Here is a 26,407-nt window from a genome sequence, read left to right on the forward strand (position 1 = left end):
TCCTACCCAAAAAGAAGTGGCAGGAGAAAGAACTGGTAATTCATAAGAGACAATATGAAACAAGGAACCAGCAATAAACATCGGTAGCTCCAAATATCTATATACAAATGCACAAGGTATGAGTGATAAAGAAGAGATGAATAGCTGAGGATAAATACAAAAGTAAAGCATGGTCCTTTAAAAAAGAAGTCAGAAGAATTAAGGCAAGAATTAACTGAAAGTGACAGTGAATACTTTCAACAAAAAAAGTTTTTGCTTTGTTTTGTTTTGCTTTGCTTTGTTACCTATTTTGGAGGCCAAAGGAGAATGAAAGAAGAGATTGGAGCAACACGACCATAGCTCTGCCTCACTTCAACCCAATTCACTTGCAAGTCAAAACATCACCCTCCTGATGACATTGGTCCTCTTCAAGAACAAAGGATGAACAATAACAACAAATCTGATAATGATAGATTATGAGGGAAGGATGAACTGTTCAACTCTTAATCTGATTCTTATTTTATCTTTGAGGAGAATGATCTTTAAACTAGTAAAGACAAAAAAATGATGAATACATGGTTGATAACATGAGGAAAGCATAAAATCTAGCTGCATCCAGCTATCATCAATGATTTCAAGTTGCCACAATGCAGTGAACTTCAAAATAATTACCTAGCATTTATGTTGCATTTTAAGGTTTGCAAAGTATTATCTCATTTGATTCTCACTACAATCCTGGGAGGTGGGTATTTTTTTAATACCCAGATGGGGAAACTGACTCAGGCAAAGCTTAAGTAACTTGCCAAGGGTCACACAGCTCTTGAGTGAGTGATGTTAGATTTGAACTAGGATATTCTTTGTTCCAGGTCCAGAGCTCTATTCACAAGACCACCTAGCTACCTACATCAGAGGGTACAGAGAGAATTGGAAGTTATGATTGCTGAATTACTGTCAATAGAATGTTCTTAGACAACAGGAAGGATAACATGGGGCAGAAAGAGGGCAAATGACTATATCCTTCAAAAAAGGAAAAAGATAGAATCCACAAACTTTAGACCTATAAATCTGTCTTCAAAAAAAATCAGATCATTTTACTAAAAAAAAAAATTGCAATCATTCAATAAAGGGAAGCAGTGCAGTGTTGATCAGTTGTGAAAGACAAAGCTACCCTATCAATATAGTGATACAAGACAATTTCAAAAGACTCACAAAGAAAGATGCTATCTACATCCAGAGAGAGAACTGATGAATTCAGAGAGCACATGAAAACACTTTGTTTTTCACTTTATTTTTCTTGCTTTTCTTTTTGCAACATGGCAAATATAGAAATATGTTTTGCATGACTTCACATGGATAATGGATTTCAGATTGCTTGCCTTCTCAATAGTTGGTGGAGATTTGGAACTCACTTTTATAAAAAATGTAAAAAATGTAAAAAATATAAAAAATATTAATTTTTAAAAATAAACAAAAAGGGAAGCAGTGATTACTTACAGTGAACTTGGATTCATAAAGAATGGGTTATTCCAGACTACCTTCATTTCCTTTTCCAAAAGGGAAGCTGGTATGATAGGTCAAGGGAATTCTATAGACATAGTTTATTTAGATTTTGGCAAAGGATTTGACAAGGTTCATATTTCTGTTCTTGGGGACAAGATGGAGAAATGAGGATCATCTAAAAGTAGAGTTAGGTTGAGAATTGATTGAATGCCTGTTCTTAAAAGACTGAATGTTAATGGACCACTGGCCAGCTTGTGAGGTTTAGTACTCCAGGAATCTTTGTTAACCATATATGGTTCAGTGTTCATCAATGGTTTGGATAAAACCATAGCATTCAGATCACAAGATGCTGGCATTAAAGCTAATAACAATAATAATCAAACCAGCTTTAAGGCTTCCAAAGTGGATTACATATTCAGTCTCATTTGATTCTCACAGTAACCCTATCAGATAGGTGCTATTACTATCTCCATTTCACATATAGGGAAACTGAGGTTGAGATTTTAAATGGGGTGTCCAGGCTCACAAAGCTAGTTAGTATTGAGGCAGGATTTGAATTCAGATCTTTCTGACTCCCCAAGCCCAATACTCTATCCACTATACCACCCGACTGCCTAATGAATTGAAATGAAAAATAGCAAACATTTGGATGACTGAGTCAGGATTCAAAAAGCTCTCTGAAGGCTAGAAATTGAGCAGAATTGAATATGATGAGATTTAATAGAGATAAATATAGAACTTAGTCTTTAAAATTAATTTTATGAATATAGCAATGAGTGGAAGTGCAGAAAAGATTTAGGCCAAATATAAGCACCTACTTAGCAACAATTAGAGATAACCAAAGTTGGAATGGTTTAAGCTGGGAGGTAGGAAGTTAACCTCCACAGAGGTTCTCAAAGAGAACCCAGGAATGCTGTAGAGAGAATTCTTGGTCAGGTATAAGTTGGACTAGAGGGCCTTTAAGAGTCTTTCCACATCTTGAAACCTATCATTCTGTAATACTGGTTGACTGGTGGGGAAGTAGTGGTGGATGATATTGGCCCTACGTAGTAAATCTGGGCCTCTGAATGAAACTGACAAGATTTTGAAGGGAAAACAGTGGCAGGTTTGAAATCAGAAGCTCTCATTTGACTATCAAATTTATCACTTTCCAGCTGAGATTTCTGGCAAGTAAGATCTCCTCTACAGACTTTGATCTTCTCCTCTGTAAAATGGAGACCATAACAATTTCACTATCAACATTGCAGGAAAATATTTTGTTCTGTAGAAATGTCAGCTATTAGCATTATAAGTATCACAACATAGGTTTTTGACCGTTTTATCATAAATGCATTCTACTTAAGAGCCATATCCAAAGATAAATTGCTAAAACTCAGCCAAAGGCTACAGAGAGTCTTCACTTCCTAAGATGGTCTTTCTACCCTTGATATCACTTATTAGTTCTCATGTGTCAGTTCAGAGTGCAGAGTTCTTTCATTCCACACTGTCTAGAATAACTTCCTTTCTCTGCCAAATTCAACAAGTTCATTTTTTATTCATTATTCAAGAAATTGTTTAAATCAGCTTTCCCTGTTAACACTTTCAAACCCAACTAGAAGGTATTATTATTCCCTAATCCCTACCCCTCCCCACTTGAAAATGCAACTCACACGTTTTACTCTGATTGATACCCAGAAAGATTTATTTAAATAAGTGTTTGTGAGTAGTGTAAATAATCCATGGTGTTTTACAATTAACTTGTATTTGTCATCATGTCGGTGGCTGATTTACTTAGCTGATTGATGGACAGTTACCAGCTCCAAAAGATCAATCCTCCATGGACCAATTAGATCCCTTCTATCTTATGGCCATTTCACAACTGTTCTGTTCAGTCTAAAGGAGACAAAAAAGAGAGACAAAACCAAGGCCAAAACAAGAAATCTATCCCTATTAGTCAAAATACAAGGAGAACTATATTTTCATAAATAAAATCTGAAGAAGGTATAGCCTTAGTTTGAATTTCAGATAAAACATACATCATAGTTTCAAAAATGTAGCCAGACTTTCTTGATAAAAATATAGTTTCATTAAATATGACAAACATTAAATATTAAAGTAGAAAATATATATAGAACAAGCTTTTTAGAGAAATATCTTGAGTTGATACAACTTGGTACTACCTACCTAATTTTATTTTTATTCATAGACATTAGCTAGGATTATTCTTTCTTCCTGGACAAGGAGAGTGTTTGTTTAAGGAGGAAATCTTGTTCTACAAGTGAAGGCTGAATTGTAGATGGCTACCATGGTAGGGCTGCCTCTAAAGAACACATGGCAATGTGCTGTGAAAGGATTCTTGAGAGCAAACATGATTCTATTGAAGAGTCACTCCTTCTTTCCTTTTGTTGGTCAAATAACTCATACAAGTGAATCATTATTTTGAGAACATAAAGCTAGCTTCTACATGGAAATTGAACTAATTTTCCACTTTCCACTTAAATAAGTTTGAAAAATCTACATATTTTTCTTCCTTATCTTGCTATCCTTATCTTCCATCTTCTATCAAGCTGAGAACTTCTAGCTCTGTATGACAAGAAATTCTGAAATTTATGTAAACACTCCTGATCAAATCTTCAGTAACTAGAGACTTTTATTAACTGTCTCTGATAAAAAAAAAAAGGAAAAAATAGCAAAAAGACATTTCTGAAAGGACATCTATCTCTTACATATAATATGAATTTTGATCAGTATTTATATTTTTGAAGGAAAAATCTTAAATGACTTCCATGACAGTCAAAGATAGCTCTCATTTAACATGTCCTCTACAGCACATGGCTTAGTAGCATACATGTGTGAGTACTTAGATACTGCTAGTAATGGTATTAATTTTAAGCCATCAATATGGACACATTATATCTATATGTATATGTATATGTACATATAATACATATATGTTAGAAGTGTTATAATATAAATGTGTTATGCACAGAAGAGAAACCATACTTTGCCTGTAATAAATTAAAGTTCACTCTTTTTGTTTTTGAATTCTAACAAATTTATCTGTCTTATTTTTACATTTACAACAACTTCAGTAAACTAAGCATAATTTTAGTGCCTTACTGATATTTTCCAGCTCAGTTCCAGAAGCAATGGGCAGAAGAGATTGACAATTTCAACTTATTTTTCAATATATACCTTATTGGTGTGGTTCTCCTTCCACTGGTACAGGTGGGGCACCATAAACATCACTTCCTCTTCCATGATTCTTGCCCATTTCTTTCTGTAAATCCTCCATTGAGGATTGACCCAATGTCATGGAGGCCTTCTTCTAGCTCTTTTAATATTTTTTGTAACTATCAAAAGGACACTCAAGCTAGTTGTTACCCCTTATTCTTGATACAAGGCTCACTTCCTTTTCCAGTCATATATATCCTTAGTTCATTTTAAACCATTTCTTGCACGTAAGTCACCATTGCTACAGCCTATGGAAGCCCATCATATGTCTTTCTATTGGCCTTTGGATGACCAGTGTAAGTAACTCCCTAATTTGGAAACACTGTCCACCATGACAGAATGATTTGTTCTTGTTAAAGACCTAACACATGTCAGAGGCAGGCCTTGAACCCAGGTCTTCTTGACTCCAAGGCCAGCACTGTATACACTATCCCATACCACATTGTTTTTCTTTCATTCTTTTAACTTTTATTTTTTAGACTAGACCTGTGATTTCATTAATATAAGGAATTCCCAATGAGAAGACTCCCTCTACCAACACAAAGCAGTGTCACTTTTGTATCTTACAGTCTTAGGGAGCAGCTTGAGCCACTGAAAGGTCCGATGACTTACCTAGAGACAAATAGCCAGTAAGTGTCAGGGGTAGGACTTGAACCCAGGTCTTCCTGTCACTGGGAACAGCCAGTTATCTACCAAGCAACACAGCCCATTTGAACCCATACATGGACTTCATCTAAAACTATATCTAAAATTTAGATTTCAAAAGCAACATTATAACTGAGCCATTGGACCTCCTGATATACTCTAAAAATATTATCACCCATTTGATAGGAGACACGCTTACCTTTAAATAGCCAAATCATTCTTGTTCAACTGCATAGAATTTTTAAAGCCAATTAAAAACAATGATAAGTCAATGTTACTTTAAAATACCCAGTGCAGATATGAAAAAAAGTTTCCAAGTTAAGATAAAATAATGAACCCATTTCACAGATTTCTGTCAGATAGACATAGAGACCTTAAGATCTTTGCCTTGATAGTTGGAAAGACACAAAACACAAGTGAGTTATATCCTTCTAGGACAGGGTTTTGCCACTTCTTTCTGAATTGATTTCCTATACTTTGGCATGTCTTATATAACCATTCACAAACAAATGTAACCTCACGTAGTCAGGTTTCTGGCTATGGCAATTAGCATACAGTATACATATTGGTATACATATCATATAATGTACACAGTATACATATTTGTATACATATCATATGATGTAGAAAGTTCTAAATTTGGAGTCAAAAGGTATGGTTTTGAATCTAGACACTATCTAGCTATGTGACCTTGGCCAGTTCACTTCTCCAACTCTCAGCTCACCTATAGAAGGGTGATGTTAATGCCAACATTGCCTATCTCCTATAGATGTGTTGAGGATTCACTGAGGTAATGTATATAAAGAAGGTTTTATGACCATGAAGCACCTTAGAAATGCAAGATTGCATTATGATGATGATGATGATGATCGTCAGAGATTTAGAACTGTGAAGGGAACTTACAAGTCATGTGTTCCAACCCCCTCATTTGACAGATAAGGAAACTGAGGCTTGCAGAGGTTGAGTGACTTGCCTTACGGTCACACAGGTAGTAATCAAGAGAGCTAGCAGAGGAAAAGCATCCTCTGACTATTGACCCAGTGCTCCACATTAGAAATACAGTGGCATTAAAAAAAAAACAATCCTTTCAAAGTAAATACCTAATTATATTAGTACACAAAACGTGGATTTTCAAAATTGAATACTGTTAATCATCTATCTTAAACCTAAACATGGCCAACAAGGCAACATACTCTTGAGAGCTTGCTTGGGATTAAGTCTTAAAAACAAAATCTCCTGTAGACTGTGATTTCACAATAAAGACCTTTGGGGATTTGTTGCTAAGAGTTCTTTCCTCTTGGTAGAGTCTCCTGGAATAAACAGGTGAGGTTAGGAGAGAGAGAGTAAAAAGGATCCTTTTTACCTGGTGAAGCTTGCTGTGCCTAGCAACAACCATAGATATTGTCTTTCCCAAAAATTAGCTGACACAGGAGAGGTAAATTAGGCCACCTAAGGAAGACAGCAGGATTTAATCTATTTTAACATGTTTCTGTTCTTTTGACCGAGATTGCTGTTTATGTGATCTTGGGCAAGTCCCTTAACCATCTTATGCCTCAATTTCCTCACCTGTAAAATGAAAAACCTAGACTAAATGTCCTCTTAGGTCACCCCCAGCTCTAGATCTATGAGCCTATAACCTGAAGTTAGATGGGAGGGCCCAGAAGAGTTCTGTCCATTTTGTATTTAAATTTAGGCATCTTTGTAGATACCACATTCAGCAGCTAATTACAGAAATTTCACTATTTCAGTTCCCAACACAAAGGAGCCTCTGTCCTGAATTACACAGTTGCAAGAAAAATGGAATCTCCTTCCTATCCAGAAACTAATATGAAAGTGGAAACCTTATATGTCCTAGAGACAGAATCGCTGAATTGCCTTTAGAAAACTATGCTTCACATAGTTTTAAAAGAGTACCTGCACACCTCAGTAAAAGCACTTTCTTGCTGCGAATGTGACAAAGAGTCCAATCATGATCCCCAACTACCCTCTGCATTACCCTCCAGCTGTCAAGATTGCTTTCTTTTCCTTTTTCCTCTCTTCCTACCAATGTTAATTTCTAAGCCATTAATTGTCTTCGCATTTATGGCAAAGATGCCAATTGACACAAAAGTCAGGTTCATGAAAAAGCACTTGATTTATAATCAGAGGATGTGGGTTTGAATCTCACTGCCTCCTGTCTCTGGGGTCTTTGGCAAATCACTTCATCTGTCAGAGCCTCTTCCATAAAATGAGAAATATGTTGTAGATTAGGGGTTTTCCAAATTTTTTGTACATCATAGACCCCTTTTATCAGTCTGGTAGGGCCAAATGCTTTAAAACTCATGGAATTCAAAACTTCTTGAGGTCGGGGACTGTCTTTTACCTCTTTTTGTATGCTTGGTGCTTAACACAGTGTCTGGCACACAGCAGGTACTTAATAAATATTTATTGATTGATTAATTGGTTGATTAGTTTACAAAAGAAAATGAAGATTACTTAAAATAAATATACAATTTTTCCCATCTAAGACATATTTAAGAATCCAGATATATTACACACAAGGTTATACAGAAAGCACTTTTAGACTGCAATGTGCTCTCTAAATGTCCGCAGTCATTTAGAATTAAAATGAGGACAATATTTGCCCTATGACTTACTCTATGGAATTGCTATGAGGTTTCAATGAGATAATGTATTTAAAGTGCCTTGTACCCATAAAGAGCTACATGACTTTATTCTATTACTAAACTATGACAATATACACCACTTGTAGGGCACACTTTTTAGAAAGTAGCATCATAAAAACATTTAAGAAAATTATAAGGAGAGAACCATCTATTGTCTTCTTCTACAGTAACTGGTTATTCATCTCATGTTCATGACCTCAAGGATGAGAATGCAAAGGACTCTAATGAAACAAAAATGTCTACCACAAGAACAGAAACTGTCCACATATTTTTTCAAAACCATATACTATGATAAATTCCACTTAGATTACTTGAGCTTCATGAAGAAAGAAGTATCTCTAGTAAGTATGCTTTTAAAACTCTTCAAAATCCATACTGTCGATAAAAGAAAAGTAGGGTGTTAAGAATCACATTTTCATTATGGTTCAGAATTACAGTTTTATCAACCAGTCACTGTCAAAAGAGTTGAATAGCTTCCTATCTTCACAGCTTAAACTAAAGTTGGAAACCATTCTAGCATAGGTTGATACTATAATACTTCTTAAGAAATAAGTTACTAGTGTGTATATAAATTTACTTTACTAGATAATAGGGTACTTTATAGAAAAAAATATAGACTAGATGCTATTTACTTAGAATTAGTAAGCATAGAGTTGCATTCCTTCACTCAAGAGTTCTCTAAATCTTTGCTAGTAGACTACCAAATTGAGCAGGTCCTCCAAGCTGAAAAAGTTTTAAGCATAGGCGCAGAGACATACTGTGTATCTATTGTCCCAGTATCAGACTAATTAACCCTGCTGAAGATTATCATCAGGTTGACTGCTAGGTATTGATTTTTTTTTATCCATAGCAACCCTTAAAGACCATCTTCCAAGCGGCCTTGCCATCTGCCTCAATAGAGGGTATATTGATGACAACGAAATCATAATGCCAATTAGTACCCTCCCATTTGTCAACGTCCTTCCTAAAACGCATCATCTGGAAGTGAACATATCACTCCAGAAGTGACCTTATTGGGGTAGAGCTGATGGGGGCTCTGACCTCCCTCTTTCCAGCTCAAAATCACGTTAGCCTTTTTTGGTGGCCAAATTGTGTTGACTCATATCAAGCCTGCAGTCCAAATCTTGTTTTTTTCAGATGACCTATTATGAAAGAATAACATTGCCATTGTGCTGTCTCATATTTGTAAGGTTATTTTTTTAACCCAAGTATGATGTTTTACATGTCACCTTCTTAAATTGCATCATATTAGATTAAGGTAGGATAGCAATGCATGGTGGATAAAACATTGGCATAGCCATTAAGAAAGACCTACATTCAAGTCCCATCTCTGACACATACTTACTGTGTGACCCTAGACAAATCATTCAACCTTTCTGTGCTCTAGGCAAATCTCAAAGAATTTAAGTCACTGCAAAAGTGTTGAAATACATTTGTGAAGGGAGTTTCCATACCTTAGAGTTCCTTTTCCGATGAAATCACAGGTCTAATCCCGAACCCTTATTGGACTTTATCCAGTGTTCTAGCCTAGAGTTTCTTAAACTGAGTTTCACACACCTTTAAAAGTCCAAGGATAGATTTCAAGGAGTCCATGAACTTGGATGGGAAAAATTAAGTCATTATTTTTACTACTCTTTAGTTGAAATTAGTGTTTCCTTAAATCATGTCAAAAAGATGACTATGAAAATGGGTCTATACGCTTAAACAGACTGCCAAAGAGGTCCATGACATGCACACAAAAAGGTTTCAAACTTCTATTCTCAATTGGGAAAATCTTTTGGGGAAACCGTCTTGCTTTTCCATTCTGTTAGCTAGCCCTCCCACTTTTATTTCATCTGTAAATTTTACAAACATCCCATTACCATTTATGCCTTCATTTGAGTCACTGATAAAAATATCAAACAAAGGTCAATGGCTCATTGCACTAGAATCTTGCCTCAAAGTCAGTATTGACTTATTAAGGATTATGCTATCAATTGCACATTCGCCTAACTGCACTATTTTCTAGCCCATATCTCCCCATCTTGTCCATGAGGATATGGCAAGAGGTTTTGTCAGATGCCATACTGAAATATAGACATAATATAACCATGGCATTCCCTTCATCCACCAGTGCAATATGGTTACCCCCATACAAAAAGAGATTAGGTGAGCCTGGCTCAGCCTCTTTTGTTTTGTTTGTTTTGTTGTTTGTTTGTTTTTTAATCAAGCCATGGTGGCTTTGAGTTATCTCTGATTCCCTTTCTTAGTGCTCTGACTTTCCCCTTTCCTGGAATACTCTCCCTCTTCTGACCTCCCTAGCTACTTTTAAGTCCCAACTAAAATCCTACCTTCAACAGGAAACCTTTCCAATCCCTCTTAATTCCAGCACCTTCCCTCATTAATTATTTCCTATTTATCCTGTACATAACTTGCCTTGTATATACTTGTTTGCATGTTGTCTCCCCTACTAGATTGTAAGCTCCTTTGCCTTTTGACTCCCTAGTACTTAGTACAGAGCCTGGAACATAGCAGGCACTTAATAAATCTCTGAAGATTTATTGATTAATTCACTTCCAGGTCTATCACTGACTAGCTCTGGGACTTTAGGCAAATCAAACCTCTCTAGCTCTCAGTTTCGCATCTGTGAAAAAGAGAGTTGTACTAAATTCAAGATCAATACAAATTCCGAAAGCCCTTAACATTCTCTTTCCATCTATTTTCATTAATTCATTCAATTAGTATTTAGTGAGTGCATACAAAGCACTGTGAATACCTAGAACAATTTCTTTTTCTAGATCCCTGCTCATAAAAACAAGAGGAAGACATAAGGATGTACTCAAGTAACTAATATGTGGCATAATGTGGGAGGTCATTTCCAGTTCAATAAGCTGTCAGTGTTGTGGGTTGTGTATCTATTTGGTGTTCACTTATCTGTGTATTTGTTCCCCTGCTCAGACAGGAAAGCTCCTTGCTAACAGGGATTGTTTCATTCTTGTCTTGTATCCTCAGTACCTAGCACAATGCTTGGCACCTAGCGCTTAATAAATAAATAAATATATGTTGAATAGAATTGATTCAAAAAGAGAGAAAAGATGAAAAAGAGAGGTGCAGTGTTCTATAGTTACTACTAAGAGAGAGCGTATCCAACTGGGAGTCTGGAAAGTCTTCATGGAGTGGATGTCATTAGAGCTGAGTCTAAAAGGAGAGGCAGGATGTCTTTTAGACCTGTCCCCTTCTCTCCACATACAGCACCATCACCAGATTTCAGTCCTTTTTCCCCTCTAGACTATCTTATCATTTCAATATACCAACCCTTCTCTTTGCTTTCAGCCTCAGTCATCTTCACACAACTGCCAATATATAGTTTTCCTGAGTCACAGATCTGCTTGTGTCATCCCCCTGTTCAAAACCCTTCAGTAGCCCCTGACTGCCTATGAGATACAATACAAATACCTTAATTTAGCATTTAGACTTTCCCCAATCTGGCCCCACTCCATCTTTTCAACCTTATCACTCCCCTTCACAAGCTGAACATTCCAGCCAGCCTAGACTATTTCTCAGACTCACCATACCAGTTTCCTTATCTATAAGGGCTACCCATAATACCTAGAGTCCACCTTTCATTGTCTCTACCTTTTCTCTGAACTTTTCCTTTATCCTCCATTACCTAGAAATATTCTTTTTTTCTTTCATATTTTCCTAGATTTTCCTTTTGTCATTACCATGCTTTCTCTTATTTTATATTAGTCATTGTACATAGCATAAACCGTGCTCATCTTCATTAACAATCAAAACGTAAGTTCCTTGACAATGGAAACTACGTCTGCTTTTAATCTCTGTCTCTTAGGTGAAACAGTGGATAGAGTACCTGGCCTGGAGTCTGGAAGACATAAGTTCAGATCTGTCCTATCAGACACTTACTAGATGTGTGACCCTAGGCAAGTCACTTAACTGTTTGTCTCAGTTTCCTCATCTGTCAAATGAGCTAGAGAAAGAAATGGCAAATCACTCTAGTATCTTTGTCAAGAAAACCCCAAATGTGGGGGCAGCTAGGTGGCACAGGGAATAGAGCTCTGGCCTTGGAGTCAGGAGGACCTGAGTTCAAATCCAGCCTCAGACATTTAATAATTACTAGCTATGTAACCCTGGGCAAGTCACTTAATCCTGATCACCTCACCAAAAAAAGAAAAAAAAAGGAAAAGAGAAAAGAGAAGAAAAGAAAACCCCAAATGGGGGTCACAAATAGACATGACTGAAAGAATTGAACAAAAGAAGGAGATGGTCACCGCATCTATCTCACAGGGTTGTTGTGAGGATCAAATAAGATCATATTGTTAAAGCACCTAGTACAGTGCCTGGCACAGAGAAGGAACACTATAAATGCTTATTTTCTTCCCACCTCAGTGCCTAGTGCATGATAAATTATCGAAGGAATGCAACTGAACTAACATGAGCAAAACAGGTTAGGTGAAACCTTAGGAGCAGTAAGAGACACAGAAAATGCAGGAGCAGGGGAACAAGACAACAAAATGAATAAATGTATGGCGCTGAGAAAAGTGAGTCCTGTTGGGGAAACAGGTAGAAACCAGTTCAGCTAGAGCACGGCTGGCACACATGTAGAAGTGTAGGGGGAAGCCAGTAGAGACAAGGGGATGGGCAATCCTGAAAACCAAACAAAGGAGGTTAGACTCTGGGAAGTTGCAGGGAGTCATTTTAAATTCTTCATTATGAAAATACATCTTTTCTAAATTAACTTTCCTTTTATTCCCTTCCTTGTGGTTTCTCAGTAAAAATTTGCTTAATCTATAGTTTAATATTACAATGCTTCGGACACAATTTCTATGCAACATAAAATATGTTGTGTCAATCAATATCTGTCCCCTGAAAGTACACAGTAACAACACTAAGATGAACATTTCCACAATGAAAATTGCTGCAAAGTGGCAATGATTCTAAAGATTTAGAAGAATGTGAAACAGATCCTCTCACATGAGCTCTAATTTCACTTATTAATTCCTGTGTTCCTAAAGAAAGTACCCTTTTTTTCTGGCTTGGTTTTAATTTTTAACCATAAACTATTCCTCAAATTAACCATGCATGCAAATGAAGACCCACATCTCTTATGATTAGCAGTCACAGTAGTCATTAGAATACCTCAGAGACAAAGGACTATCACATTAGGAAGGGGGTTTTATAATATTTAAATATTCCCTAATCCAACCAAAATAAAATGGAAAAAAAGCACATAAAACACGAGAAGTTTTAAAGCACAATTCAATCTATTTGAATATAACACATTAGAAACTTCCTTTAGAATGCACAGCCTGCATCACAAGCTATGATGTGGAAGCAAATGCATATTATGTACTTTGAAAATTATATAAACAAGGAAGTCATTAGGTGCCTGTCACAGCAAACTGTGTTGTGAGTAGATTAGATAACAGAAGTTATATTTTTTTATTCTGCTGCCATGCCATACTTATAGTCATCAGACTTTATTACTTCTTGAATGTAATTATGATTATCTGAACAGATTCTGTGAGCTTTCTAAAGACTCATATTGTTTTGTTGATTCAATTAATATTTTGTGAGCACCCACTATGTGCAAGGCATTGTGATAGGTACCATGAGAGATATGAAGAGAATAAGATATCTGCCTTCCAAAGTTAAACTTTAAACTGGAGAGATATGACATATATGTCTATAAATAAATTGAACATACATGTGTATGTATGTTCATATATACATATGCAAGAGAATGTGGTGAAATTTGTTGTAAGAGAAGCAAAGAGAAACAAAAAATAAAATGCTATGGGACTTTAGAAGTAAAATCACTTTCTGCTAGAAAGGTAAGGAAGATCAGAGAAGGCTTCCTAGAGAAGGGCATCTAAGCTGGTGCATGAAGAATAGGTATGCTGCTGACATGTAGAAATAAAGGAACTGGCATAAGCAAAGACAAGGAAGTAGGGAAATACATGATGTATATATGAATATGTATATGTATATATGTGTATATGTATATGTGTGTATGTACATATGTATGTGTGTTGATAAAACTGTAATTCTGAACCATAATGAAAATGTGATTCTTAACACCCTACTTTTCTTTTATCGACAGTATGGATTTTGAAGAGTTTTAAAAGCATACTTACTAGAGATACTTCTTTCTTCATGAAGCTCAAGTAATCTAAGTGGAATTTATCATAGTATATGGTTTTGAAAAAATATGTGGACAGTTTCTGTTCTTGTGGTAGACATTTTTGTTTCATTAGAGTCCTTTGCATTCTCATCCTTGAGGTCATGAACATGAGATGAATAACCAGTTACTGTAGAAGAAGACAATAGATGGTTCTCTCCTTGTGTGTATGTATATGTATATTCCACAGCTTGATACAACCAGCATAATGTCTTCTACAATCAGGAACAACTGAAGAACCTCAATGTATGTAGGGAAATCCTCTTAAACTTGGCCACTGCATTGAGTCTCCTCCATCTGCATGGTAAACACATTAGGCAAGCAATATGTTGCCCTCTTCTATGCTTTGCCCTTTGCCTGATATTAATGCTTAGAGAGATATCATAGTGACCTAACTTAGTACATGCTTCAGGGAATCTTGAATACTTTGATGTATTCATGTTAGATGCTTTATTAGAAGGTGGTATTCTGCTCTACAGAATCAAAAGTTATTGTATGGTCAAAAATAAGCCAGGTGATTCAACTGTTAGAGTATTGGACTTAAAGTCAGGAAGTCTTGATTTCAAGCCCAGTTTCACATACTTACAATCTCAGGTCACTCACTCACTTAAATGACCCGGGACAAGTCACTTAAACTCTGCTTGCATCAGTTTCTGTAAAGTGGAAATAATCTGTAAAATGGAAATAATAAAGCATCTATCTGCCATAGTTGTGATGAGAATAATATGAGATATTTGTAAAATGTTTTCCAAACTTTAAAGACCTAAATAAATACTAGTTGTTACTACTACTACTACTACTACTACTGTATATATATATATATATATATATATACACACATATACTATATATATATATATATATATATATATATATATCTGTCATTCAATTGTGTGATGGTAAAGAGATGGTCTTCTACGGAATATCACTTTCCAAAGCTTGCGGCTCCTCATCATAACCTCATCAAAGATAACTTCAATGTGTATGTGTAGTACTCTGAAAAAAATTTTGTGTAGATGAAAAAATTGGCAATAAAAGTCATTGTTTGTTTATATTCTTCCAGCTATACTGTTTTTATATTCATAGAATCTAAGATTTTTCCTATGCTTTTCATCATCCTCATCATAATAGCTTGCATTTAAATAGTGCTGACCAGGCACTATACATGCAGATGTTATCTCATTTGATCCTCACAACAACCCTCCAAGTTAGGTGCTATTATTTTCCTCATCTGAGAATTTAAGGAGCTGAGCAAACTGAGGTAAACAGAAGTTAAGTAACTTGCTCAGTGTCACACAGCTAGAAGCATGAGGCTGGATTTGAACTCAGGTCTTCCCCACTTCAGGCCAAGTACTCTATCTATTGTGTCACCTAGCTGCTTTGCATTATCTTACATCCCATAAGACACCATGTGAATTGACTCCTCATTAGCTGTCTCCAGCATGGGTCTTCTCCACATATACTTACTCTGATCCAGCTACTGTGTGCATTTCCTTTAACATCGTTTCAACCGATGCTATAACCATAACAAACACATCTAAGTCTATCATGTCAGAGTTCAAGTTTAGGGGGGAAGGCTTAGAAAAGTACATTGAGACAAAGTATAAGGAGACTTGAATGATAGACTAAGAAGTCTGGACATTATTCAATAGATAATGAAGTGACAATAGGGTACCGAGGAGAGGTCATTAAAGGTTTTTGATCATAAGAGTAACCTGATCTGAGTTGTGCATTAGAAAGATTAATATGTATACAAGATTAGTGTGTGAAAGATCAATCTTATGTATACAATTATATATAAGATTAACTGAAACTTAGAGGGAATGGGGCAGAGGACTAGAGCCAAACAAGTCAGCTCAAAGGTTATTAAGATAGCTTGGGCAGGAGAAAGTTAAAGCCTGAAGTAGGATATTGGGACAGTGGGAATGAACAGGGCAAGGGGAATGTGAAAAACAGTTTGTTGGACAGATTGACTAGATGTGGAAGAAAAGGGAAAGGGAAGATCAAAGGTGACTAAGCTTCAGGTCTGGGTGCAGAGAGAATTATAGCATTATTAACAGACCAGAAGAAATCCTGGGGAAGGAGTTGGTTTAAGAAATGAGATCATAACTTCAGTTTTGGACATACTGAGGTTGAAATTTTGGCATCTAAATGGAAATGTCCATTTATGGAAAATAAGACTGGAGGTAAGGACAGTCATCAGACTGGGCGTACAGATTGGAGACTCACCTACAAGGAGGCAAAAATTGACTAGATTTAAGAGCCATCTACACAAGGGATGATAGCTGAGGTTGTAGTAGATTTGATCAACAGGAGAAAGAGTAAAGAAAGAGAATGGGATTAAGTACTTGGGAAATGGCTGCATTTAGAAGACCAAGACCGTATGTTGCGTATTAGTGGAGGCTGAAAGCTTAAAAACAAATGTGTTGCTTTGGGGGTAGTACACGCATTTATTAAAACTGGAATACCTTCCTTATAATTACACATCTGGACACTGAAACCTAGAATTGAGCCATCTTTGGAGAGGGAAGGGAGTGTCAAACATGGCCAAAGCACAAAACTCAGATTCCATATATTGAACCATTCTACCTTGAGAAACCCACACATACATTTGCATTAACAGATATTAGGATGGTATCTCAATGATGAATTTGGCTCCAGAATATTTAGAGTAGAGAAAATAGTCTGTCAGCCAAAATATCCTAAGATTAGACAAACAGTGAAATGGGGTGTGATGAATCAAGCTAGAATAAATAAATGCAATTTTCATAAAACTGACATTAATAGCCTTCTTCTGGCCATTTAGAAAGTCATCTGCCTGAGTCATCCAAGAGCCTTTAATACCATTTTTTTTTCCAGAGAAGTGTACTAAGGGAAGAACAAATATCTGAGGAGAGGCTCTGTCCACTTTAGTCCCTTTTCCTGGTGAAAACACCATTTAAAAGAAAAAACAACACCTTAATGCAAATGTGCCTGTAAGCAGATTTCTGGCTGTCATCACAGGGAAAGAAAATTGTACCATCAGTGTTACATAGAGGTAGAGGGGTGAAAAGAGAAAGTGAAGTCTACACCTATTTGGCATCCCATTTATCAGTGAACCCAACAAGTTGGCCTATTAGGTAGATCTGCATACAGCAGGCTAAGATTGCTGGTCACCACTGCTGACAGTATAAGAGGAAAAATTTTCAGATTGCTAAGTCATTTCTGTCTTAAAATTCAGTGAATGTCTGATGTCAAAATATTCCTGAACATGGTAAAGACCTCATAAGTAACCTTAGACACACACAAACAGCATTAAAGGTGATTCTTTAAAGGCCACTCTTTTGGTTTTTTTCTTAGCATTTCCCAGGCATATCTATTGGTTCTTTGAGATATTCTGCATTTATTATTCCTAGCCTTTAGTTATTTAATGGGTGTTGCCTCTGACAAACTGAGACCTGGGAAAGACCTTGGCTTGAAAAGGCCGAGGTCTCCTACTGCTTCCAGGGCCAACTCCAGTCATCCTGACCTATGTCTTGCCACTGGACTCTGATGACTCTAGAGGAGAGAACGAGGCTGATGATTTTTGCACAGCCCTGCTTCACTTAAATCCAAATTCATTTTCAAGTCAGGACATCACCCCCCTGATGTCATTGGTCCTTTTTGAGAACAAAGAATGAACAATAATAACAACAATTTATTCAAAAGTGAACACTTCATGCCACCCTAGTCAAAGCTTTTCTGCCCATCCAGGCTTCTTTGATTTACCTATGTTGACTATTTTGTCCTGAGAGGCTTTACAATCAATTAAGCAACCAGAGTATCACTTTGTTTTGCAAGATACCTTGCTTTGCATTTTTCTGTGTCGGATTCCACTGACTGTTATTTTGCTTAATGAACTCATTTTGTTCCAGAATTAGCTCATCTATTTAGTACCTCCTTAAAGTCTTTAAAGTTACTGTCTCATCTTTCCCTAACTAGATAGTTTAGCATCTACTTCATTTCTCATCTTGCCATTCAAACCTGTTTTTCCAACTTCCTAAAAAGATACTAACATTTTAAGCCCCAGTACAGATGCCTAGAATGCAACACTTTCAAATTATTTTCCTGCTGTGACTTGCCTTTCCTCTCCATTGTTTTACTAATCTCTTAACCTGATTTTAATCTCTACTCAAATTTTACCTCTCACCACAAAGTTACCAGTTTCTTTATACATTTCTCAGGGGGATCATGTGTAGATATTATCAAGTTTTCAGCAATCACTTGGAGCTTCTTTAAAATAATTTTAAGATGATTCATAAAGACTTGTGGGTTTCATATGGAATTGTAAGCCATCTTTAATGACAAAGTTTAGCACAGTTATTTAATCCCTCAGAAGTCTTGGTCATCGGCACTGTGGTCTAGGAAGTACTACTGCTTCAGGCAAAACTGACAGCAAAAAGAGTTTCTTGGCTTCCATTTAAAAAAAAATGAAGATACGTTTCCCCTGAAAATACACCTTAATGGGAAAGGAGTCATTACCAACCAATGTACTTCAGAAAATTGGTTATAAATTTTGCAGGAAAGGGATTTGGACCTACAACTTACATTGTATGCCCCAGTGAATTCCAGCTCAACTGAAAATTTTAACATAAAAAGAATTCTTTAAAATGGAAAGAAATCAAAATATGTATCTCAAATGTGATGGACAGGTTATTTTTCTTTCTATTCAACAAATGGGAAAGGATTTTTTTACAAGGTTTTTTTTTCTTTTGAGGCAATTGGGGTTAAGTGACTTGCCCAGGGTCACACAGCTAGTAAGTGTCAAGTGTTTGGTCTGAGGCAGAATTTGAACTCAGGTCCTCCTGACTTCAGGGCTGGTGCTGTATCTACTGAGCCACCTAGCTGCACCTTGGGAAAGAATTCTTGAGGATAACAACATAGATGTGCTTTACTACATTATTTTTTTTAAATATCTGTGAAATAAGATGACATAATTAGAAGATAAAAGAAAAATAACCTGGTGGGGGAAATATGATGAATAAAAACTTGAGGTGTAAAATATGTTAAATCCCTAGTTTCCAACAGTCAAAGGTTATAACAGTTTTCAAAAAAGGAAACACAAATTGTTAGTAATCACTTGAAAAACTTTCAACCTCAAATGCTCAAAGAGGTATAAATTAAAACAAATTAGAGGTTCCACTTCATAATTATCAAATTGGTAGAAATATTTAAAAGCCATGAACTTCACTGCAAGTGGCGTAATGGCAAAACAAGCATACTTATCCATTGTTGTTGGAATTTCAAACTTGTAGAATCTTTCTGGGAAACGATGCTCTTGGGCTCAATAATTTCCATTGTTAGATACATGCATCAAACATGCTATGAAGAAGTGAAAAAGAATTATTTGCTAAAAAATTTTCAGAACAGCATTACATGGAAGTACAAAATAAAAATGGGAGCAACCAAAATTTGTGATAATAAAGGAATTGCTTTAAAAGTTATGGTCTAACCAAAAAAAAAAAGGCAGGGGGGCAGCTAGGTGGTGCAGTGGATAGAGCACCAGCCCTGGACTCAGGAGGATCCAAATTCAAATGTGACCTCAGACACAAAACACTCACTAGCTGTGTGACCCTGGGCAAGTCACTTAACCCTATTGCCTAGCCAAAAAAAAAAAGTTATGGTCACAAATGTCAAGGGTTTATTATAGTGAAATCAAATCTAACAAGCATGAGGAATACAACAAAATCTGGAAAGACCTTTATGAAATAATTCAAAAAAAAATTGGAACTAGAAAAATGGAGTATACAGTATGATCAAATGAAAGAATAGCCAAAGAATCCTGATGAGAACTTCAAGGGGGCAGGTAAAATAGCATTATGGGACTTTATGTATTTAAATTAAGTTTTAAAATGCCAGTAGTTAACTTAAGCAAGCAGAACTGTTTTCAATTGTTTAATGTTAAGTTTCTAATAAACATTTAATTTTTTAAAAGAAAATACTACCCTAGAACTAAGATAAAACTGTTTAGGAATTGTGTGTTTATTCTGGTAACCAGACATTAAAGGTCCTGGGGCCGGCATTGGAAAACCAACTGCACATGCTGTTAATGGTATATCTTCATTCACTTTTCTTTGGTAATAGTATAGTTAATAACTAATATTGTACATGTGTTTGAATGGGGAAAAGGACAGAATATATAACCCATCACTCCCTCACCAAGACCTAGCCAGTGGAGGCTGCCCCCCACCAAAAATAAAATAAAATAAAATAAAGTAACAAGATTATGAGGAAAACTTTCTATTGTCAAATAATTTAGGAGTTTCTTGTTTCAATTCTTGATCTCCCCAAATGTGGACTGAAGAGGCAATTGTATAGTCAGATCTCTTCTGACTGATAAATGTACACTTCTTGCCAAAGCTTGTAATAAAAAATAGAGACAGCTTCTTTCTGGTCCCGGTGACAGGAGGACGTTGACAAAGAGGACATGTTTGTTTGGTAAGCAGTGGAATAAAACACACACTTTATGTCATCGTTGTGGTTCCAAGGCATACCATCTTCAAAAGTCAACATGTGGCAAATTTAGATATCCTTCTAAATGCAAGAGAAAGTATAATTGGAAAGCAAAGGCTAAGCGATGCAACACCACTGGTACTGGTCTAATGAGGCACCTAAAAATTGTCTATCACCAATTCAGGAATGATGTCCATGAAGGAACAACACCTAAACCCAAGACAGCAGCTGTTGAAGCATCTAGTTCATCTTGAGGATTCAACTGTTTGTTAAAATAAATGTCCTGGAGCAGCTACGTGGTGCAGTGAATAAAGCTCTGGCCTCGGAGTCAGGAGGACCTGAGCTCAAATCCAGCTTCAGACACTTAACACTTACTAGCTGTGTGACCCTGGGCAAGTCACTTAAGCCCAATTGCCTCACCCAAAAAAAAAAGTTTCATGAATGAAAAAAAAAATTGAGATGAGCTAACTTTCCATCATCCACAGAGGTTGAGATGAGTACAGCCTTCAGTTTTAGTGGGAGAATATACCATTGGAATCATGTGAATTGTCTTGACCAGAAGTAGCTGGTAGAACTTCAGTCAGAGAATTGAGGTGCTTGTCCTTATTTTTTCTTGATTCTCTTACTTTCTGTCCCATTTTTGGGACTGGCATGAAGCACCAACAATCTGAACTAGTTCCCACTCCTGGTTTATTTTGTTAAGGGCTGGAAGAGCAGGAGGGGAGCCTAGGAATACCAAGGTTCCTCAAGTTCTCAGCAGAAGTCTAGTCTTCTGGAAAAAGGAAGAACATTCAAAATTGTCTCCTTCCCTCTCTCTCTTCTCTTCCTTCTACCCTCTTCTTCTCTTTCCTTTCTTTCTCTTCCTCTCCTCTACCTCTCCATCTTCTCCCTGTATTTGCTAGGAATTCAAAGTCTTCATGGCCTCGTGCTTAGGCATGTACCGCTGGACTTAGAAGAGGCGATTCATTGTGATCCTTTTCTATAAGACAACTATGTTTCATGTGTTTGGAATTATTGTTAAGGATTAGATTTTCATTACATAGGAGTCATTTTGATAGATTACTATATTATTGAGCTAAGAATTCCACTACAATCCACATGTTTATTTCCCTCCAATGAATACCTTCTCTCTGGCAGAACTGTGCAATTATTTTGTGGGAGTTCAGCCTTGTAGGCTTGCAAACACCAGCACCTAAAAGATATACCAGGAATCCTGGCCTCCATTAGATTTGAGATACAGCAGACCCAAAAGTTGAGAGTTCAAGATTTCTCTCTTTCTATTAGGGTATATAGCATTGATTTTGTTGTACCTTCTATCTTCCAGAATTTATCTCCCCTTAAGCTTCCCTGCCCCTTAATTCCTGTCCATCCTTTGTGGGAATTTTTTCCTATAGATAAGTACACTTTTACTCCACAAGGTAAAGACATCAATGGATATTTGTAAAAAAAGTCCCCTTTTCTCAAAACGTGACGATTATATATGTGTATCTCAAAATCAAAACAACCCCCTTGAGTAATCTTGGCCAGTTAGTAGCTTAACTATGATTAGCTGCTTTATTAACCAGTCCAATATTTTCAGCAAGCAAGAACTAATTCAAAAAAAATCTTTATTTCTTTTGAAGCATTTGCAAGTAAATAAGCAAATTAATTACTTGCTTGGTGAAAAGATGATAAAGAATCTTGGTTTGAAATCATGATAAATAAAAACTCAGTGGTTTGAATGTAATGGGTATTGTTAGAGAGAACATTATGTTTTGTTCCTTCCATATAAATCTATAGGTAATCAATTCAAAATTCTGGCCTAAAGTAAAACCCACCCTTCTAGGGAAATCCAGGAAGAGATAAAGACAATCAAATTAAGAGTAATGAGTGATGTGATGAAAACAATTTCCACAAACATACTTGAACTAGTTTTTAGCAGACTGCTCCAAGGGATGGATTAAACCAGACTGCATTTACTGAAATGTCATTATGGGGAAAGACAAATAAGGACCAATATGGGTGGAGGTGGGGGGGTAGAGATCTCTTAGAGTACCTGTAAAATTACCATTTGAAAAGGAAGTTTAATTTTTTGTACCACAGAGACTATCTACTGGCTTTGGAGTCAGGAAGACCTAGATTCAAGTCCTCCCTCTTACACATTCCTACTGTGTGGCTAAGAACAAGTCATTTAAGCTTTCCATGTACTAAGCAACTAAGAATGTAACTGTGGAAGAGTTGCCCCTCTGTACCACTGAAAGGAGTTTTCATACCAGAAGTCCCCACCTCTCTCTATAGATAGATAGATAGATATAGATATAGATGATATAAATATAAATATAGATATAGATATAGATATAGATATAGATATAGATATAGATATAGATATAGATATAGATATAGATATAGATATAGATATAGATATAGATATAGATAGATATAGATATAGATATAGATATAGATATAGATATAGATATAGATATAGATATAGATATAGATATAGATATAGATATAGATATAGATATAGATATAGATATAGATATAGATATATAGATATAGATATATAGATATAGATATATAGATATATAGATATAGATATATAGAAATAGATAGATATATATATTTCCCTCCCTCCCTCAATTATATGTCTAGACCTAAAGGGGAAAATGATACCACTTGCTTAAGGAACCACCCAGGAAGATGTTGAGTTCATTATTTACATTCCCTGATTAAGGGCTCATCAATTTTCTATATAGAAGATATTATGAAGATCATAGTCCTGTAGGAAATTATACAAAGCAATGTTCTTCAAAATCTGCCTTTGAATTTCAATTTCAGATTAAACACTTGCCCTCTATCTCCAGAATAAACCTGCTAAGTTTCTTGGAAATAGTCATTTGTAATTACTATTTGAAGCAGAAATATGTGACTAGCTATATGCCCTCAAATTTTATATAGCAAATCTATTAACTAATGTTAACTCTCCAATAGTGGTAATTTTGGGCAACACAAAAACATTCTGTCAAGGTACAATAAAACAAAATCAAAAAAAGTTTTAAAAAAGTAGAAGAAAATGTGAAATTTCTCATTGGAAAAAACAACTAACCTAGAAACTAGATCCAGGAGAAATAATATAAAAATCATTGTACTACTTGAAAGCCATGATCAAAAAAAAAAAAAGCCTGTACAACATCTTTCAAGAGGTTTTCTTTGAAAACTGCCCTGATATATTAGAACCAGAGGGCAAAATAGAAATTGAAAGAATCCACTGATCACTGCCCGAAAGAGATCTCAAAATGAAATCTCCTAGGAATATTATAGCCAAATTCCAGAGCTCAGAGATCAAGGAGAAAGTATTACAAACATACAAAAAGAAAGCATTCAAATATTGTGGCGCTACAGTCAGGATTACATAGGACTTGGCATCTTCTGTATTAAAGAATTGGAGGGCTTACAATATGGTATGCCAGAAGGAAAGGAGTTAGGATTACAACAAGGAATCACCTACTCAATAATCTTTCAGGGGGAAAAAAAATTAACATTTAATGAAATAGGGGGCTTTCAAGCATTTCTAATTAAAAGACCAGGTCTGAATAAAAATTTGACCTCCAAATACAAGACTTAAGGGAAACATAAAAAGGTAAAAAAGAAATAAGAAAGAGAAAACATAAGAAATTCAATAAGATCAAACTGTCTATATTTCTATATGGCAAGATAATATTTGTTACTCTTAACAACTTTATTACTCTAAGAGCAATTAGAAGGAATATATGTAGACAGAGGGTGTGGATATAAGGTGACTTTGATGAGATGATGGCAAATAAATTAATTAAATAATTGCTAAATTAATAAATGAATGAATGAATAAATGAGTGAAGAAATAAATAAAAAGCTGAGAAAGAAGGCTCTAGAAGAAGAAGGAGGGGCAGAGATTGAATGGGGTAAATTATTCCACATAAAAGAGGCATGAAAGAGATATTACAATGGAGCGGGAAATGAGGGGGGTGAGGGGAAAAGCTTAAACCTTACTCTCATCAAAATTGGCTCAAAGTGGGAATAATATATGCAGTAATTTGAATATAGAAATCTATCTCACCCTATAAGGAAGTAAAAGGAGCCAGGGATGATAGAAAGGGAGGGGGGAGTGATAAAAGAGAGGGTATATTGGAGAAGGTGGTGATCAGAAGTAAAACACTTGTGAGGAGGGAAAGGATAGGAGGTAAGAGAGAGGGATAAATAAGTGAAAAATAGCATGGAGGGAAATACACAGTTACTTATCTTAACTATAAATGTAAATGGGATGGACTTGCCCATAAAACAGAAGCAGATAACAGAATGAATTAAAAAACAGAATCCTATGATATATTATTTACAAGAAACACATTTGAAGCAGAGAGATACACACAGGATAAAGGTAAGGGGCTGGAGCAGAATCTATTATGCTTTAGCTAAAGCAAAGAAAGCAGGAATACTAATCATAATTTCAGACAAAACAAAAGCAAAAATAGATCTAATTAAAAGAGATAAGGAAACTATAGCTTGATGAAAGGTATCATAGAAAATGGTCATATCAATATTAAACATATATGTACCAAAAGGTATATATAGCATTTAAATTTTTGAAGAAATTGAATGAGTTATAGGAGGAAATGGACAATAAAACTATACTAGTGGGGGACCTCAACTTTCCCCTCTCAGAATTAAATATATCTAACCCAAAAAATAAACAAGAAAGAAGTTAAGGAGGTGAATAAATTTTGGTAAAAGTTAGGTATGATAGATCTCTGGAGAAAACTGAATGGTAATAGAAAGGAATATGCCTTTTCTTCTCAGTAGTACACGGCACCTACAAAAAAAACCTGACTATGCATTAAAACATTAAAACCTCACAACCAAATGCAGAAAAGTAGAAATAGTAGGTACATACTTTTCAGACGATAATGCAATAAAAAAATTCATTCAATAGTGGACAATGGAAAGAGATATTAAAAATTAATTGGAAGTTAAATAATCTAACTCTAAAAACAAGTGGGTCAAAGAACAAATAACAGAAACAATCAGTAATTTCATTAAAGAAAATGACAACAATGAGGCAACATAACGAAATTCATGGTATGCAGCCAAAACAGTACTTAGGGGAAACTGTGTATCTCTAATTGCTTACATCAATAAAACAGAGAAAAAGCAGATCAGTGAATTAGGTGTGCAACTAAAAAAAAAAAAGCTAGGAAAAAAGGAAATCCTGAAAATCAAAGGAGAGATTGATAAAATCGAAATAAGAAAGTCATTGAACTAATAAATAAAACTAGAAGTTAGTTTTATGGGGTAAAAAAGGATAAACCATTGGTTAATTTGTGTTTTTTTAAGAAGAAAACCAAATTGCTAGTATCAAAAATGAAAGGCATGAATTCACCAACAACTAAGATGAAATTAAGACAATTGTTAGGAGTCATTTTGCCCAATTATATGCTAATAAATTTTACAATCTAAATAAAATAGATGAACATCTACAAAAACACAAATTACTCAGATTAACAGAAGAAGAAATAAAATACTTAATTACCCCAATCTTAGAAAAAGAAATTAGAAATAACCATCAATGAACTTTCTAAGAAAAAAATTTCCAGAACCAGAAGGATTCACAAGCAAATTCTGCCAAAATACTATATAAACTATTTGGAAAATAGGGGAAGAAGGAGTCTTCCCAAATTCTTTTTACAACACAAATATAGTGCTGATACCAGAAGCAGAAAAACCAAAAAAGAAAAAGATAATT

The 26,407-nt window shown here is 35.5% G+C and overlaps 1 protein-coding gene across 1 annotated transcript; it reads left to right on the forward strand.

Moving 5' to 3' along the window:
* The first annotated feature begins 5,295 nt into the window (after positions 1–5,295).
* LOC144454122 (large ribosomal subunit protein eL37-like) lies at positions 5,296–20,906 on the forward strand. The gene is made up of 2 exons (XM_078147656.1): positions 5,296–5,321; positions 20,606–20,906. Exons 1-2 carry the CDS (start codon positions 5,296–5,298, stop codon positions 20,904–20,906), a joined length of 327 nt encoding a protein of 108 aa, XP_078003782.1.
* Positions 20,907–26,407: the final 5,501 nt, after the last annotated feature.

The sequence above is a fragment of the Phascolarctos cinereus genome, unplaced genomic scaffold, assembly GCF_003287225.1.
Source record: "Phascolarctos cinereus isolate Bilbo 61053 unplaced genomic scaffold, phaCin_HiC Scaffold_7;HRSCAF=346, whole genome shotgun sequence".
In the NCBI taxonomy this organism is placed as follows: domain Eukaryota; kingdom Metazoa; phylum Chordata; class Mammalia; order Diprotodontia; family Phascolarctidae; genus Phascolarctos; species Phascolarctos cinereus.